Source organism: Taeniopygia guttata, chromosome 3, assembly GCF_048771995.1.
Source record: "Taeniopygia guttata chromosome 3, bTaeGut7.mat, whole genome shotgun sequence".
NCBI classification, from domain to species: domain Eukaryota; kingdom Metazoa; phylum Chordata; class Aves; order Passeriformes; family Estrildidae; genus Taeniopygia; species Taeniopygia guttata.
Genome location: NC_133027.1, coordinates 7,663,216 through 7,680,024, shown reverse-complemented (window position 1 = coordinate 7,680,024; position 16,809 = coordinate 7,663,216). Strand labels below are relative to the sequence as shown.

Sequence of the window (16,809 nt, the reverse complement as noted above, 5' to 3'; positions counted from 1 at the left end):
TGTAAGAATCTCCTGGCTTTATCTATCTAATTATATGCATTTAAAGAAACACTCACATTGTAAAATGAAGGTAGGGTTTATGTATAGCAGCTGATGACTGTTTCTTTGGTGATCCTGAGTGACAGCTCGTCTCAAAAATTGATGAAGCATTCTCATCTTCACTATCATCTAATATTAGACTCGGTACATCTGTTCCAAGAGATGTATTAATTAGAACTTTATCACTTCTAAGTACAAGTACAACAAACAAGACAAGATATTACAATTTTCTTTGTGTCAATTATAATAAATCCTCAAATGTAGAAGAAATTAGTTAAAACTGCCTAAATATCAGCCTTCAGAATAATAAGTACTTATTACTTCAAAAACCAAAACAAATTAAATACTGTAGAAGTCTAATCGTAATTACAATTTTTTTTCAACAATCAAGCTAAACAACTTCTCAAATACAAAAAAGTTTAACTTGTTGTGAAATGCTTCCTTCGGGTTTATTTCACAGCTAGAGATTTTTTCAAGGATGAAGCTATAAAATTTGTAATTCCTCAGACTGCACAGAATTTTGTAATTATTAACTTGTTCCAAGTGTCCGAATTCTCATAGGTACAGTTCTAAAATTATTATCAGCATGACTACCTAGACAATGTATGTTTATGAAGAATTGCTTTCCACCCTCTGATAATCTGTAGAGTATCAAATTACTTTTTATCAAAATCAGTTCAGTGCATTCTATGTTCATATACTATATCTTTACCTATTTGAATTCCTTTGCTAATATATTAGCACAATGAACTGAATTACTTCCTATACAAACCTTGAAAAACAAAAAGCTCAAAGACTCATTATATTCACATGACACACTGCAGAGACAAAAAACTGCAGAAATACTAATATGGCACTAAAACAGAACAATCAGGTAACAGCTGAAAATCAGGTACATTAGCTCCCAGAGCTGCAGAGGACTAAAAGATCCTGCAAGATCTTTTATTTGCCCCAGGAAAGGAGCTGAGTTGATTTTGCCCTATGCCATGCCATTCATTCTCATTTCCATAAAGAAGGAAGTCTCCAGTGATGGGATGAAAGTGGCCACAGCCACTCAGCTGTACAGCAGGAGCACTGCAGAGCAAGAAAATGCTCTGCAATGGATGGGCAGCATTCCTGAGAGCAGCCCAGAGTCACTGTAGCACATTGCTGCCCAGGACAACCACCAGACATCCCAACAGCACCTCAAGTTGGCCACTTAAGAAAAGGGATTGCTGTGAAATGAAAGTGTGAAATATAGAGAGATCCAAGTATTATTCTCAAATACTCAATCCACTGCATGACTTGCTGGATTTACATGAGACAATGGCACAGGTCCTGACACACTGATCAGACAACCACCGTAGGACAAAGGAATTGCCTTCAAGGCAGTGTTAAGTGTCAGATGGAGGTGCCATCTATGCCACAGGAAACTGTCCCAGGGTTCCAGGAAAAACTGTCCCAGGGTTGCAGGAAAAATTGTTAAGAGACAACAAAGATTCCCTTAGCTATCTGTGTGATGTAAGAAACCAGATTCAGAGTAGGCTGGGCAAGAATGATATTCTGCTGCCATGGGATTAGGATGTGCCACATCTCTTGTCAAGTTATGATGCAGTCACACACCTGATGATCATTCCCCGGGAGCAAAGATGAAAAAGGCTTGCAAACCCCAAGCAGTGGCAAAAGCTAATCCAGAACAAGAAAACGTGGCACAGAAGCTGCAGGATACTTAGCTAAAGCTAAGGATTGAGACCTACAAATCAACTGGACATAGGCCTTCTATCTCTGGGCTCACTAAAACAGACAGTACTTGAAACTGAGAGAATTTCCAGGATACCAAATGCAGGCATAGATAAGTCCTATGCTCATGCACTGGATGCAGATTTCTCTCCATAAAATACACAAATATTTTAAAAGGCAGCCCATCTTTTAACCCCAAGGATCAAGTTTCTGCGACATTCTCTGCTTGAGCATCTGACTCACAGAATTACAAGAAAGAAGAATTTTTAGTGAAATGCAGAAAACCTGATGTACAGATTGTAAGCATACCTGTAAGCATGTATACTTGATTTTGGATTCAAGAAAATTTGAAGCCCTATTGTATAATCTACATTTATGCATAATCATTGTATATGAAAGTGGATTTTTCTGGTTTTGACAAAGATTAAAGCTTGTTATTAAATAATTTCTTGGATTTAAGGGGGTAAGAAAAACTAAAGGAAATGTTAAAAATATTCTGTTCATGCATCTTCAAAATCAATTATCTACAAACATTTAAAAGTACCCATAGCAACAAACTATCTAGTAAAACTATTTAAATCAACTTAAGCTTCCAAACTCAATTTGTTAGCAGTAATGAGCAATAGTAAATAGGAATGTAAAAATATAACCAAAGAAAATATTCTGAACTTAAACCAATTCTTCAACAAGAATGACAATCTCTAAATTGGGTGCTACTAACAGGTTAGCAGTATACAGAGACTTAAGCACCATAAATAACTTCCAGCTGAGGAAGCCCAATAGGATCTAACTGCAGCTGCAAGCCAGCTCATTTCCCTCTACCCACCACGTGCTCTCAGAGCCCATCTCTGGCCAACTCCAACCAGATTGTTAAAACCTCCAGATACCCCACAGCCAGCAGAAAACACATCAATACATCATTTTTGGATGAGTTTTCTGGCTAAAATGGTTTAACAAAGGACCTGAGGTACTCAAGCAAGCAGAGGGATGGAGCAAAAATGCACAGCTGGCCTGGAGAACTGCAGCAGCCAGCACAAGGGTCAGCTTGAGCTGCCTGGGCTGCAGGCTGAAAGCGTGCCCTGAACAGGAACGAGAGGAAAGTCATGGCTGTCACAGATTTGCTTTATGACTGGGCTGTTTCAAGTTAATCACACTAAGTACTGTTTACAGAGCTGGGAGGTGAGAACGATCCCAGGTAAGAACAGTAGGCTACATAAGAATAAAAGATCTCAAACCCAAGGTATCTTGTTCAACATTTAACTTCTAAGAAATTATCATGGTAACTATTAAACTATGTCTCAGAGAAGAGCTGGATAAAAAACCCCCACAACCTATTGACTCATTGCCAGTCAAATAGTCAGTCACAGTCTTTCTTATTCCCTGCTTCCTTGGTGCACCCACGCTGCTCGCACTGCAGCAGTTTCTGGCATTCACTGACCCTTTAGTGAGTTGATTTTACTCACTAATTTGGCAAAAAAAGCCAACTTGACTAAACAGCAATTAGTTCTCCATTTGCTAAGCTGACAGAATCAGCCTGGAGGATCAGGAGTGGACCAGGCCAATTCAAGGACATGGAAGCCTTACGGCTTTCTAATAGAATCAACACATGACCATCACATAGGCTCAGGTACCTCAGCTAAACACCTGCTGAGCTGTGAGCCCCCCAGAGCTTCTGCACCACCAGCAAGCAAAGGACTTGGGATAGCTGACCATTGTTGAGGACAGGAGCACCAATTTCAGGTCCCGTTACACTCAGCAACATCATCTCACTTTTTTTGTTCTGACCTTTAATTATGCCCATCATTTCTTGTATTTAAATTGCAAAATACTTGTGAGTTCTTTTTATGGATGGAATCAGCAAAAATAATTATGCAACATCCAATCAAATAGTATTTACATCCTAACAACACTGAATGAAACACACACCAGACTTAAGGTTAGGTGGAGAAGCTGAAATACTTGCAAATTGAAACAGCATTTGCAAAAAAACCCAACCGACATACCTTCACTTTTGTCACCCTGGCTGAACTCGGCGTGAGGGAACACTTTGTGTAAGACCTCGAGGAGCTTGGTGAAGGTGCGCTCCAGGAGCGGGCGGATGACGGGGGACAGCGCGTGGCCCGAGGAGGTCACGGCGCGCTGGGAGGCAGGCACGATGTTCTGCATGGCGTGGTAGAAATCCTGCGCGCTCAGAACCACTGAGGAAACGTCCAGCTGGAGCTTCTGACTGCTCATGTAGATCTGGGGGTAGCGGCGTCTCAGGGCAATCAAGGCAGCCTCAGTGCAAAGTGCTTTTATGTCAGCTCCACAGTAACCTAGTGCACACAGAAACACAGACACCTGCCATGAAACAGCACTGCTGCGCCACACCTGGATCAAACATGCATCCAGCTAAAAAACAAATCAGAAATTATTTGTTGACTTGATTGTCAAGGTCCACAAAGCATCTGCCAAAAGGTATCAGGTCATAATCTGATGACAGTGTTGTATATTGAGAAATTAGACATGTTTATAAGATATATTAAGAAATTAATTCCACATGGAAGTTAAAATTACCTCCATTTTCACTATATCATTCGTTATATAGTACATTTCCAGTCCTGGGTTATAGGTCTGTTATTTCTCTTTCTTTTCCCTTAATATTGTCTAACATATGTGTGCAATTTTTACAGGCTAGCTCTTCTCTTTTTTTCTTTAATACCTCCACATGAATATAACTTTTAGTAGCAAAGTAATTTTGTTACATTGAACATCACCAACTTTAAACTTTTACAGTCTGAGAAAATGAGCAATATAAAGAAAAATGTTTCATGAGTAGAATAGGAAAGAGATAAAATGCTTATTAAAAACGCCTTATGCGGAATTCTTGGAAAAATGTTAACTTCTACTATGAAGAAAACTGTTTCAGACTTTTAAGATTTTCATAACTTTACTAATATAACCAAAGGTAGAAATTAAAATGCATTAAAATTTTAATTTAGTCTATCTTCATAAGTATCTACAGGTGGCTACCTATAATTGCTTAATCATAATTAGTGAAAAACATAGATCTGATAATTATGAAATACAGAGAGACTTAATACCTCTGAGTCTTTTGCAGTACTAATGGTTTGGGGGTTTTCCCCAGAGCTAGAAATTAGATTTCAAGTTTTTCTGAGCAAGACACATTAATATGCCTCTGTATTTTGAGGCATCATAGTTCCATCTTTCAAAAACAGTAGAACAGTATTCCAGTGAGAAAAGTCATTTAGAGAATAAGAGTCACTGTAGGAAAATGTGTTGCACTGAGGTATTGCCATATAAAAGTTCATGGGTTTGTAATGAAGTGTTTATAAAAGGTAATTAATCAATTCTTTAGTTAAAACTATTCTCATTCAACTGTTGTTTTACCAGACTTCCTCCTCCTCACAAAGTCTTACATTACTTACATTTTTTTTACACTATTTTTGTATTAAAACCAAGGAGGGCAGGTTTAGATTGGGTATAGAAGAAATTCTTTATTATAAGGCACTTGAACTGGCTGTCCAAAGAGGCTGTGGATGCCCCATCCTTGAAGTGTCCAAGGCCAGGCTGGATGCAGCTCTGAGTGACCTGGGATAGCAGAAGGTGTCCCTGCCCATGGCAGGGGGCTGGAATGAGAAGAGCTTTAAGGTCCTTTCCAATCCAAAACATTCTCTAATTCTATGATTGGTCTTTCAGCAGCACAAAGTCACAAAACTGAGGTCTGCCTTGCTTCTCTCTCTTTAGCCTCTGATGTTCTTTCAGTGCTCCTGGCACAAGATCCATACAGCAATAAGAAACAAAGCTGATTCCATACACAGTGTTTAAAAACAAAAATGGAAGCAATTAGTATGGAAGACTGTAGACACTTTTCCATCCCCAACTTTCAAATATATTAATTTGAGTAAAAGATACCCACTTTTCAGCTATAAAGGTGACTTAAATTGGATGAGACTTCAAACTGCAGCTTTCTTACATATACTTGATTGAAAATAATTTTTAAAAAGAAAAACAAAAATAAACCCAGATGGACAACCACCATAAATATTGAATGATTTCTGCAATTTTTAATCCAAGCTTTGCAATTTTATAAAAACGTCCATAGCTACAATTGTGTAAATTTGATGAGTCCACACCATGACTGCTACCTAAAATGTGTATAGCAATTCACATTCCCAAGTTACCTTGAAATAAATACACATTACATTTGAAATATGTTCAGGTTTATCCACCATATTAATCAATAGACAACTTATTGTTTTCAGCACTGAAGTTATGTTTTTTAGGGTTTCTTTAACTTTCATTTAACATGAAATCAAAACTATGCAGACATACTCCAACCACGTGAAACTATTAGACAGTAGCTACTGGTGCATCAGAGAAACCAAACCAGGGTGCTAAATTTTGCATTGTTCTTTAGGTATCAGGTATCATGTTCCCATTTAAATTGGTCCACTTCTCATCCAAAACCCACACTAGATTAAACAAAAAATAAGTGAGGGGAGCACTAAACCTAAGCTAAAATCAAAGATGTGCTGGAGATATGCAGCACCCTGAATGTCTGTCACCTTAGAAGCTAGTTTAGTATCTTTGTGAAAAGATTCAGTAGCTCAGGAGTCAGATCCTTCCCAACTTTTCTATTAACAAATCCTGTAACATCGCTTTCTAACAGTCATTTTAATCACCGCTTGTACATCTCCGAAGAATTGCAAAATTAGGAAATAATAGCCTGTAGCCTATTTTTAAAATTAAATTCTCAGGTGATAAGATACACAATTAGTATCCATTTCTACCTCTCATTTCTCAGGAGCAATTACATTTGAAGACTAATAATTGGTGTCTCTTTCTGAGGGACTCTCTTGTGCATACTGTACATCCATTTCAGTGACAAGAAAACTGCAAAAATCCTGTACCTTGAGAAGCATTAAAGAGATTTTTATTGCTAAGAAGCAAACACACGCTGATTAAGCAGAAGAAAAACATAAGTGAGTATTGTCAAAACAAAATAAAATGTATCATGCCAACAGTAAATAACCTGATGCAGATTTCACCCAAACTGACTCTGTAAAATAAACTCAGGGTTCAGTGCATTTCCTTCCATTTTTGAAGCATCTCAGGAAAGATATTCAATTTGTCAGGCGAAAGGTACTGGCACAGCTTGACCTAAAACAAAACGAGGATTCCTGCCAAGTACCGCATTTTCTTCTACCCAGCACCATCAAACTCTGCTGAACATTTCGGAAGTACAACTTTCAGAGAGCAGGACCGCAAACAAGTAGACTCCTATGTAGGTTTCCAAATAATGCACTTTGATCACCAAAATTTTCCAGCCACCTCTACTGTGCAGAAATTGTGTACTCTTAAAAATTTCTCCTGCCTAAAACCCACCTTAAACCCCACAACGAAGTGCTACTGTATGGGGTGAAGAATTTAGGTTAACAATTTTGACCACTTCTTCCACTTTATGTCATGCAACTCCCTAAAAAACTCTCAAAATTACTGCAGGGAGAGTTAGCAAACAACTCAGCATGATTACAGAGATGAAAAATTACTACTAGGTTTATTTTAAAGAATTGTGAAAAACAGGAATGCTAATGCCAAAATCTCCCCCACCATCATTACATGAGGATGGGAAAGAAAAACCTAAATGGTATCATTTTGCCATAAAACACTTCTGCAATAACAAGCACAGAATATTTTTAACAAGCATCTTCAGCACAATAGTTTGTTTCTTTATAATTCTATTTAATAACATTTAAATAACCCTTACTACATTGTAAAAAGATTCATCTGCAAAATGCCAGATGGAGGAATTCACACTTTTTCAGTTGCTAGTATGTTTTGTTTCCTGCAAGGCTGAGTTCGTAGGTAAGTCTCTCTAGCTACAGAAAGTAACAATTCCAAACAAGGGAATAAGCACAAGAGATAAGAAAGTATTTGTAAAGTTAAGAGTATCTGGGACCCATCTCCAGTAAAGAGAAAAACTATAGTAATTATGTGTGTTTACTGAAAGTACTAACAAGACATACATGTGTGGTCTTTTGAGCAATGCTGTGCTCTCCCCAAGTTGCTTCAGTTTATCTCACAGACATTGCAGTCATGAGGCCATTCAGGGAAGTGAAGTCTTTAATTCTCACATACACAGAAATCCACTAAAAGGTTGTAATCCATAACCTGGGACAAAAATCAACCCTCAGGAAATAACCTATTTTCTGCAAGTCCTAGGGCTTTTCCTTTCCAATTTCCTTCTAATTACACCCCTGGATCATAAGAAGTTCTGAGTCGCACATACACCTGCTTTCCCAAAGGCGTTTGCTTTGGGAGTATTTCAGCAGTTTTCTTCATTAGGATCCAAAAGCTTGGAGTTAAATGTTGCCAAGTCTGCTGAACTGGAGAGAGGTATCAACCATGCTTTGCCAGAAGCCTGCCAAGTCTAGGCAGCTTTTACTTGGGGAAGAGGGGGTGTTATTTTTCTGGAGGGGAAGGTTGTTTGTTTGTTTCTAACGAAAACCTGTGCACAAGAGGAGTAGCAGACTGATAGAAACTATTATCACAGACATAAATGTGTGCCAATGAGTCTCACTGGTAATGGCCACAAAGAATCTGGAAAAGACTGTTTAAATCTTTGTTGCAGATTTCACTTACAGAAACGATGAGGCACTCCCAAGGTGAAGAAGTTACACCAGTCTTACTTCAGCTGTTTTTGAAAAGACTTTGTGTAATACCTCAAAGATTTTCATCTTGGATATATGGAAACACTTAAATTCCAAGATACAGACTGGAGACGGTCAAGTGTACAGTAGCTGGAGCGAAGGAAAGCCAAGGAAAATAGAAAAGGGTGTTTCTTTTTGTTAGCTGACTTCCACAGAACTGACAGGCTTTATTGAGCACAAAGAATGTCTTCCAGTCAAATGTACAAATGGTCTTCCCTATTGTCTGAAATTTGAAATATTGTGTTCTCAATGAAAAAATATGGCGAATTTTTAAAGAAACATCTGTGTTTTTTTCCCACCTATTCCCCTCTCTCCCACTATGCAGCACCACTAGTTTGCATAATTCAAGCAGCATTTACATGAAACGGGTTTGTTGTGTGCTGTGTTATACCCGGCAAAGCTTAAACTGGAGTTTGCTGGATAGTTATGTTTTCTCCTCACCAGAAGACGTTGAGGTCTTTGTGCATCAAAAGCGGAGGGATGCTGCTTCGATGAGAGATGTCCCTGTGGATGAAGAGGATAATTCGGATGTACTGTAGCTGACTGAATGGACTGATGTTCAATTTAAAGTTCTTAGATTCCCTGATGATGGATTCCAAAGCACAGGTATTTGAGACTGTTCTTTTTCTGAGAACTTCAGTGCTCGTCCAAGCAGATGTCTGACAGAGGATGTATCTTTGCACGAGAAGTTGTAGAGAAGATTTTGTGGTGTGTACTTTAGGGTCATTTCCTCTGTTAAATTCACTATACTAATATTTGGGATTATTTCTGTTTAGATCTAAACAGCAGGCTTATCTTGAACAACCAACCTCCATTCAGTACAGAAGGTCTTTGTGAGCTCCCAAAGTGTATTTAATGTATTCATGTTGCGGTGTATTTTTTCCTCCCCTACCTATGTCTACATTTTGAGGTTGTTCTGTGCTAGCAATCTGGAAAAAAATTCATCTTTAGAAAGGCTGGTTAGTTTGTTGGATTTATGTCAGAGGAGAACATGCCAGTCAGTAAAAAACAAACAAAAAACAAGAGCCCCACACACAAGTACTGTTTTCTTTTCGCAGAAAGCAGACAGAAACAAAACCAAATCTGCCTATCTCTTTTGTAATTTACCACTTTATTGGGAAGCCTTCCTAAAGATTCCAATTCCAACTTTACTTTGCTTCTCTTTAAGGGTATGCATCTTATATAAGGACAGTGATCACAGAAAGTTGTATTTTCAAATGACTACTAGCTACTCATTTTGTGTTTTAGTAAGACAGAAACGCATTTGTTACTACAAAAAGAGTGTTGTTCAAAGTACAGAAGTTTAGAAAGGCAGAAATAAGAAAACCTTGTTACATATAGCATACCTCTGAACTTTTACACAGAAGAGAAGGCTTCTACAGGAAAAGCACTAATAACATAACACTCACCAACACATTTTTCAGCCAGTTCTCCTAAGAAAGGATCTGACAATTTGGGGTTCCAATCCCTGGTATGAATTTGCAAAATGTGCTTTCGTGCCTGATTTTAAAAAGAAGAAAGGAAAATGAGGTTAAAAAACTAGCAAATCAAATCTATATAATAGAAAAAAAATATTCTTTATTCGTGTGAATCTATAGTTACTTTACCTGCTTTTGGCATGTAACTGAGACACATAAAATAGAACTTAGCACTCCAAAGTCTCTCAAGAACAAAGCTTTTATCTTCTTTTTAATTTCATATATAAGCAATATTTTTTTCGCCAGTTACACATTTTAATTTCTGTTTGATCAACATTATTATACATGAACTGATTAAAACTCATGTTCTATTAGGAATTAACATCATTTTATAATTTCATTTTTAATTACTGCACCTATGAGTTACAGGTTCTACTGTCAAAGGCCTCACCATTTAATAGGTTGAGTTGAGTAGCATAGCACATACACATGAATCCCAAAACCATTCCAGCTAAAACTTCTACAGAATCTGAATATATCTATCCATATAAAAAGCACATTTAATTTTAAGCATAAATTCATGAAGTATTATGGCTGAGTTTATGTAAGTTTAGAAAAAGGAACTGAAATGTTTCTGTAATGCCTGGCTGTGCATCTACATTTTTTACATGCTTAGAAGTCTACAAGATTTAAAGTTATTTTATCTTACCATAAGTCTCAAGCCCCCACATAGTTAGGGTTCATTACACAAATCCATAGTTTTGAGATAAGTAATTCAGTTTATGGTGAATAATTTACTTCTGTTTAGTTTTAGCTATATCCTGAAGATCTGAAGCTCAATACAGCTTTATGTATACAATCTCTTTGTTCTAAAAATGTCCTCCTAAATGAAACATTCTTACAAGCAAGAATGAATATTTTTATTTCATAAGCTTGGTTGTCAGGCATTCAAATGTTTAGTACACTAAAGATGTTTATTAATAATTCTCCTTTCCAGGTTTTACCTTCTTGTCAGGCAAGTTGAAAAGAAATTCCCTGTCAAAGCGACCAGGTCTCCTGAGTGCAGGATCTATAGAATCCAGTCTGTTTGTAGCACCAATTACAACTATTTCCCCTCTGTTATCCAGTCCATCCATGAGGGCAAGAAGAGTAGACACTATAGAGCTACAAGAGAGTTTTCAGAATAAGGAAACGTAAGGAACACTGCAAGAACTTTTCAATTTTCAAATGTAACATTAATATATTCAAAAGGAAAAAATTAAGCTACAAACAGGTGCATAACAGTTTCAAGTCTCGCAAGTTCCACTGGCCACCTGGTCTGCTGGCCCCAAATTTCTCTCAGCAGAGTGGAGGGAGATGGACACATAAATACCACCACCTATAGAATGACAGGTACAAGTGTGTTGCCATAGAGAGCACAGCAAAACTGAGATAAAAGCAGCCACAAAACATTTCAGCCAACAGAAAATTTTTGTAAGAAATGTTCTAAAAAAATGACACAACAGCAACACAAAATATGTTTGTACATAATCACAGGTGAGTTCAGTTCATTGATAGAATATTACAATTCATAATGTTAGAATAACATTTTTTCACCTGGTTATTCTATTGGGCTGGTAACAGACAATCTGTTTACAGCACAAAACAGCAAATCGAGGAATGGCTGTGGAAATCTTGTAGTTAATAATGTGGCTGAAGGGTAATTGTCACTGCAATTCAATTCTCAGCAAATTAGTTTGCCTGAAGGTCTGAAAAGATGACTTTCAACACCAAAAAACCAATCTGTCCTTTCTAGTTTAAGTGGGCTTCAGAAAAAATAAAAACCTTTCCTATGGAATGAGAAAAAATTACATTTAATGTAATGTACCCTATACCAAGCTAATGGCAGCATAGAAGAAATATTACCTGTGAATCTGATCTTGTCTGCTAGAACGAACTGGAGCCAAACCATCTATTTCATCAAAAAATATTATAGAGGGTCTCATCAAGTATGCCTGGTATGCAATAAACAAAACAAAAATCGAATTCACTGTTAATTCCTAATTTATCCATCAACATTGAAAACTGGTTTCACTAGAAAGCATTAACATGCTAAACTAACATATATATTGAGACATCTTTGTTAGAAAGTGTAAAGTCTGAAATGAAAACCGAATTTCCAACTTCAGCAGTGTTTCAAAGCAAAGCAGAGTGCAGTCTACTTCGAGTAAGCAAGATGGCACCAGTGTACCAGTTTTACTGTGTGCTGGACAGGTTAAAGACAAACACACACCTTACACTCCGTTACAGAGAACATATCTTATCTGCTCATAACCTGTTTGTTTAGAAATCTCTATATGACAACTATTTTTCTTTGAGCTACTGCATTTTACTGCTTTGTGTGACTCTCTATTCTGTCCAGTCTTTTCTAAGCCAAAAAAGAACACTAAAATAGATACACAACCAAGGCATTTTGCACTCCCCTCTGCAGCACTTATCTTGAACATGCCAGTCAAACTCAAACTCAGTGACTGAGTTTTTTTCCCCAAACTTTTCCCCAAACTACTTTGCTTCATTAATGTACAAATCAGAAGACTTCTTTGTCTGAATTTCCAGAGCAAGAAAAACTACTGTCAGTATTCCCCCTTCTTTACATCCAAGTATGTCATTTGGTAAAATCCTTCTTAATTTACGAAAATGTACTGTTACTTAGTTTCCATTGCAAGTATCTTTGGCTACCTAAACCACAAAACACAACATACAGAGAAATTATATTAAAAAACCATATTTTCTTCTAACCTGATCAAAAAGGAGTCGAAGCTGACGTTCAGATTCACCAACCCACTTACTGAGACAGTCTGCTCCTTTCCTCATAAAGAAAGCCACCTTTTTGTCTCCTTGACTGCATTCATTAGCTAGAGCTCTAGCTACCAAGGTTTTACCTGTTCCAGGAGGACCATAGAATAAACAGCCCCTGAAGATAAATGGATCAACACAGTCACAAACTTATTTTACGTCTCCTGAAAAACTCCAAGTCAAATTTTATAATGAAGACAGGGAGCCTGGAGAAGAATGACTTAAGATCTCTTATTATTATTTTGTAGTAGTATTGTATTATTAACATGTTGTAGTATTAACATGACTTCATAAAATCTAAGATTGTTTTAAGCTTTCAAATCAGTAAAACTTTCGTTTCTAAAGAATATTAATCAAAGGCATATTAAGTTTCCACAGGATTCTTTTACATTAGTTAAATACCACCTCTTCAAGTATTAGATTTTAAGTAACACCTTAATCAATGTTTGCAATTTGGAATGAAGTAATTAAGTGACAAAAATACCCCCAATTTTTCGATTGACTTAGACACCATGCACCCATTTAAATCACATACCAAGATGCCTCATTATTAAATATTATAATCCCAGTATAATAATATTGAGAGAAACATTAGCATTTTGCTTGATCTAGTAAAATATTTAATAACATAATGGGAAAAAAGGCAAGGTACTACTAAATAAAAGACATGAGAATTCTTTCTTTAACCAAATCACAAAGTTTACCTTCCTCCCACAAGAAGAATATACTAGGTTTTTTTAATTCTTCATCCTGCTTATTACATATTCTCATAGACAAGCAAAAACATAAATCTATTTAAACTGTAAAACACTTCAGGGAAAGAATCAACTTCTTATGTATTTTCAATTCCTCAGAGCTTAATAAAAAAGGCAACAGTGAGAGAAATACACCTACCTTGGTGGCTGAATTTTGAATTTTTCAAATATTTCTGGATAGAGAAGAGGAAACACAACCATTTCCTTAAGTGCAAGGATATGATGGCTCAATCCCCCTATACTATCAAAACACACCTTAGGAAAAAAGAAATCATATTAAGTTTATATTGTAACAGCTTTCCACAGAAGCACCTTTACTTATAAAACATTTGAAAACAAATTAGAAAAAACATTGTATTGATCAAAAGGATTTCCCTGAATTTTAAAAGCGTGAAAAAAACAGTTGGGAAAGTCAACTCTTGGCTGCCCACCTGTATTTGGTTGCAAGTACACTGTGCCAGGGCTGCCTGGACATCTACAGAGATCCAGCCTAAGCCCCCAGGCAAATGCTTTGTAGTCCAAAGGAGTTAGTAGACAAAAGCTTTGATAACAATAAAATTACATTTAAAAAAAGAATCAGTGAGCTTTTTTATGAATTTACTTCAACATCAATACAAAGCTGTGGAGAATTCTGCTTATGTATAATTCAGGGAAGGAAGATAAAAAGCTCTAACAAAACCTACCGATTTATCAACAATCATTGGGTCAACATCAGCCAAACTCGCCCCAACTTTCACACGCTCTCGAAGGATTCCACTAGCTAAATCTTCTGCTCTGAAGTTTAAAGGCAGGCACCTGCTCAACAATAAATAAACACCCAATAAATACTGTTCTGCTTTTATTGCTTGGAGGTGAAGAACAAGAGATTGAATGCCTTTTACTACATAAAGAGATAAGCTTCCCAGATTGGTAAACAAAACTGATCTTCTTTTTTGTGGTAGCAACAGTTATATATCTGGAATTTCCTTAGCATAAAGTTAGCTTTATGCATCCATACACATATTTCAATCTGAAGAACTAGGCTAGATAGATTATTTTGAATGAACACAGAAGAAACAATATTTCCTTCCTTTAAGCCCTTACACAGATACTACAGCAGGCTAACTACATAGTTAAAGGGAGGAAGAAAGGTACTAGTTAGACACAGGTTACACTCAGAACAATACTTCTGGTCATTGGACATTGCTTGAATTACTTGCAATACAAAGGGAACAACGTGGCAGACAGGAAGAGATGGAAAAAAGATGAGGAAACATTTTGCCTGTAGAAATCTTCCTACCTAGTACCACTGAATAATTTTACTTCTAGATCTTCCACTTTTAGATTACTGCTAAATACATGTAAGGTCAAAAAAATGTGCACTGGGTGTGTAGAATGTATGAACTCTTACACAAGAGGAAGAGGGAAGAGCTGAGAGTACAAATGAATTAATTAGGACTAAGTTACACCAATGATACTTTAACCAAGAGGAGTTGTTTTATATAACCCAAGTGACTCAAACAGCTACTCTTGTATTTTCATCTTTTTATCGCTATTATTAATTATCTACTCATAAAACTCCAAAACCTGTATTAATATATAACCAACATTCCCCCTAAATGGCATCTGCAGGTAATTACAGGCAGAATCAAAAGTCTGCAGAACTCATAAAACATTATAGACTAGTTCTCCTTGTTTTCTGATATATAATAAAATCAACCACTCTGAGGATGTTTTGATACCTATTTCTTGCTCTGGCTATGCTTTTAGATTTTCTTCTTTCAAAACGTTCTTCATCTGAAGAGGTTGTATCGCTGCTGTGAATGGCATGCTTCTTTCTCCTATTGAAGTGGCAAAACAAACAGGAAACTCAGTCTTTTTTGAGGTAGAATGGCATAAAATGGTTCTTCTATAAAAATGAAACTGAAATTCCAAGTACAGTATTGTTCAGGTTTGAAATGCATGCAAATTCTACCTTCATCAAGTATCAAAATAATCTGAGAGGGGAACAACAGCTCTTACTGCCACAGTGATTATCTGAATTCAAATGAACATTACTAGAACAGCAGAGCCCTGTAACATGTGTGGTCCAGTCCAAGCTACCTCAGCAACGCGACTTGAATATTCAGTCAATAAGCTGAAATTGTACTTGGAAAGTTTCCAACCACTTTAGCCACCTCTAACATAACAGATATATCAAAGTCCCCTTACTCAGTTTGATGCTTTCCTTTACATATTCTTTGAAAAAATTCCATACTTCACAAAGTATATAATCTCTTTTTATGAGGTTATTAATTCTAAATAGCAGAAGGCTTTCAAAATACCTGTACTTCTCATCTGAATCCAAGTAAAATTACTATCCAAAGTCTGAATGAACCATTTCTTATTTTAGTATCACAGTATTTCACAAAAAGGAGTATTCAGAAATATTAAAGAACGTACATTGAAACTTCTGTACAAAAAGGTGTTGAGTTTGATATCGGTTGAAATATTCAGCACTTTTTGCATGAAGAAGTTGGTTACTAGTAAAAAGTCTTGGATTTTAAGTGAATATAGTAAGCTGCATTATTTGTATGAACATGATCATGCGCTTAATTAACTGGTTTTTGCCAATGGATAACATGGTCTATCAGTTTTACTGTTCAATGACCAAAAATGAGATACATTTCAAAATCTATCAAAGAGAGTATCAAGCAATTGGGAAGACTTATTATGACAAGAAGGGATAAAATGAGGGCCAAGTAACAAGCAGGCTAAAACTAAAGGGATAATAACTTTCACACTCTTCATGTATGAATAGTAAGTACAAGTACAAATCCAGAGATTACCCAAAAAAAGTCACATGCTCTTCAAGGAAAAAAAAAACCAAAAAAACAAACCACCAACTCTTATCTGTATTACAAAAAATCTTTAGAATCCTAAGATTCAGCTATTACTTTATTTACTTTATATATTTTCATTACGCCATTAAACTGAGCAATAAAATAAGCGTTTCAGCTATGACTAGTATTCATTTACTTGGATTCTGTTCATGGACAGATTTGTCTTTTTGAAGCTTCGAGTAAGTTTATTTTTTAAAAAATGTTTTAAGCTGTAATCTCATCTGTTTTGTTACATAAAGCCTACAGACAGTTTCCAAGACAACTTGATACATTCCAGACTTATTTGACACAAAACATAAGAGTCAAAATTTATGCTTGCTAAATATTTTATTAAATGGTTGATAATTCTTGAATGAAATTTGAAGTAAAAGGAAATAAAAAACATTAACCTGTTTTACTTGGTTTTGTAGAAGAGTAAGGGGATATTTTTTTAAACTGATGCGTTTGATTTAAATATTACATATATGGC

General features: G+C 36.3%; 1 protein-coding gene across 5 annotated transcripts in view; it reads right to left on the bottom strand.

Moving 5' to 3' along the window:
• The window catches only part of ATAD2B (ATPase family AAA domain containing 2B), a 75,323-nt gene that overhangs the window by 34,015 nt on the left and 24,499 nt on the right, over positions 1 to 16,809 (bottom strand). For all 5 annotated transcript variants that reach the window (XM_072926318.1, XM_030269447.4, XM_030269449.4 and 2 more), the window contains 9 exons: positions 15,201 to 15,299; positions 14,163 to 14,274; positions 13,619 to 13,734; positions 12,668 to 12,842; positions 11,795 to 11,883; positions 10,894 to 11,053; positions 9,881 to 9,971; positions 3,762 to 4,073; positions 57 to 189 (listed from right to left, as the gene is read on the bottom strand). In XM_072926318.1, coding sequence (XP_072782419.1) covers positions 57 to 189; positions 3,762 to 4,073; positions 9,881 to 9,971; positions 10,894 to 11,053; positions 11,795 to 11,883; positions 12,668 to 12,842; positions 13,619 to 13,734; positions 14,163 to 14,274; positions 15,201 to 15,299 — 1,287 coding nt within the window. The remainder of the gene's footprint in view (positions 1 to 56; positions 190 to 3,761; positions 4,074 to 9,880; positions 9,972 to 10,893; positions 11,054 to 11,794; positions 11,884 to 12,667; positions 12,843 to 13,618; positions 13,735 to 14,162; positions 14,275 to 15,200; positions 15,300 to 16,809) is intronic.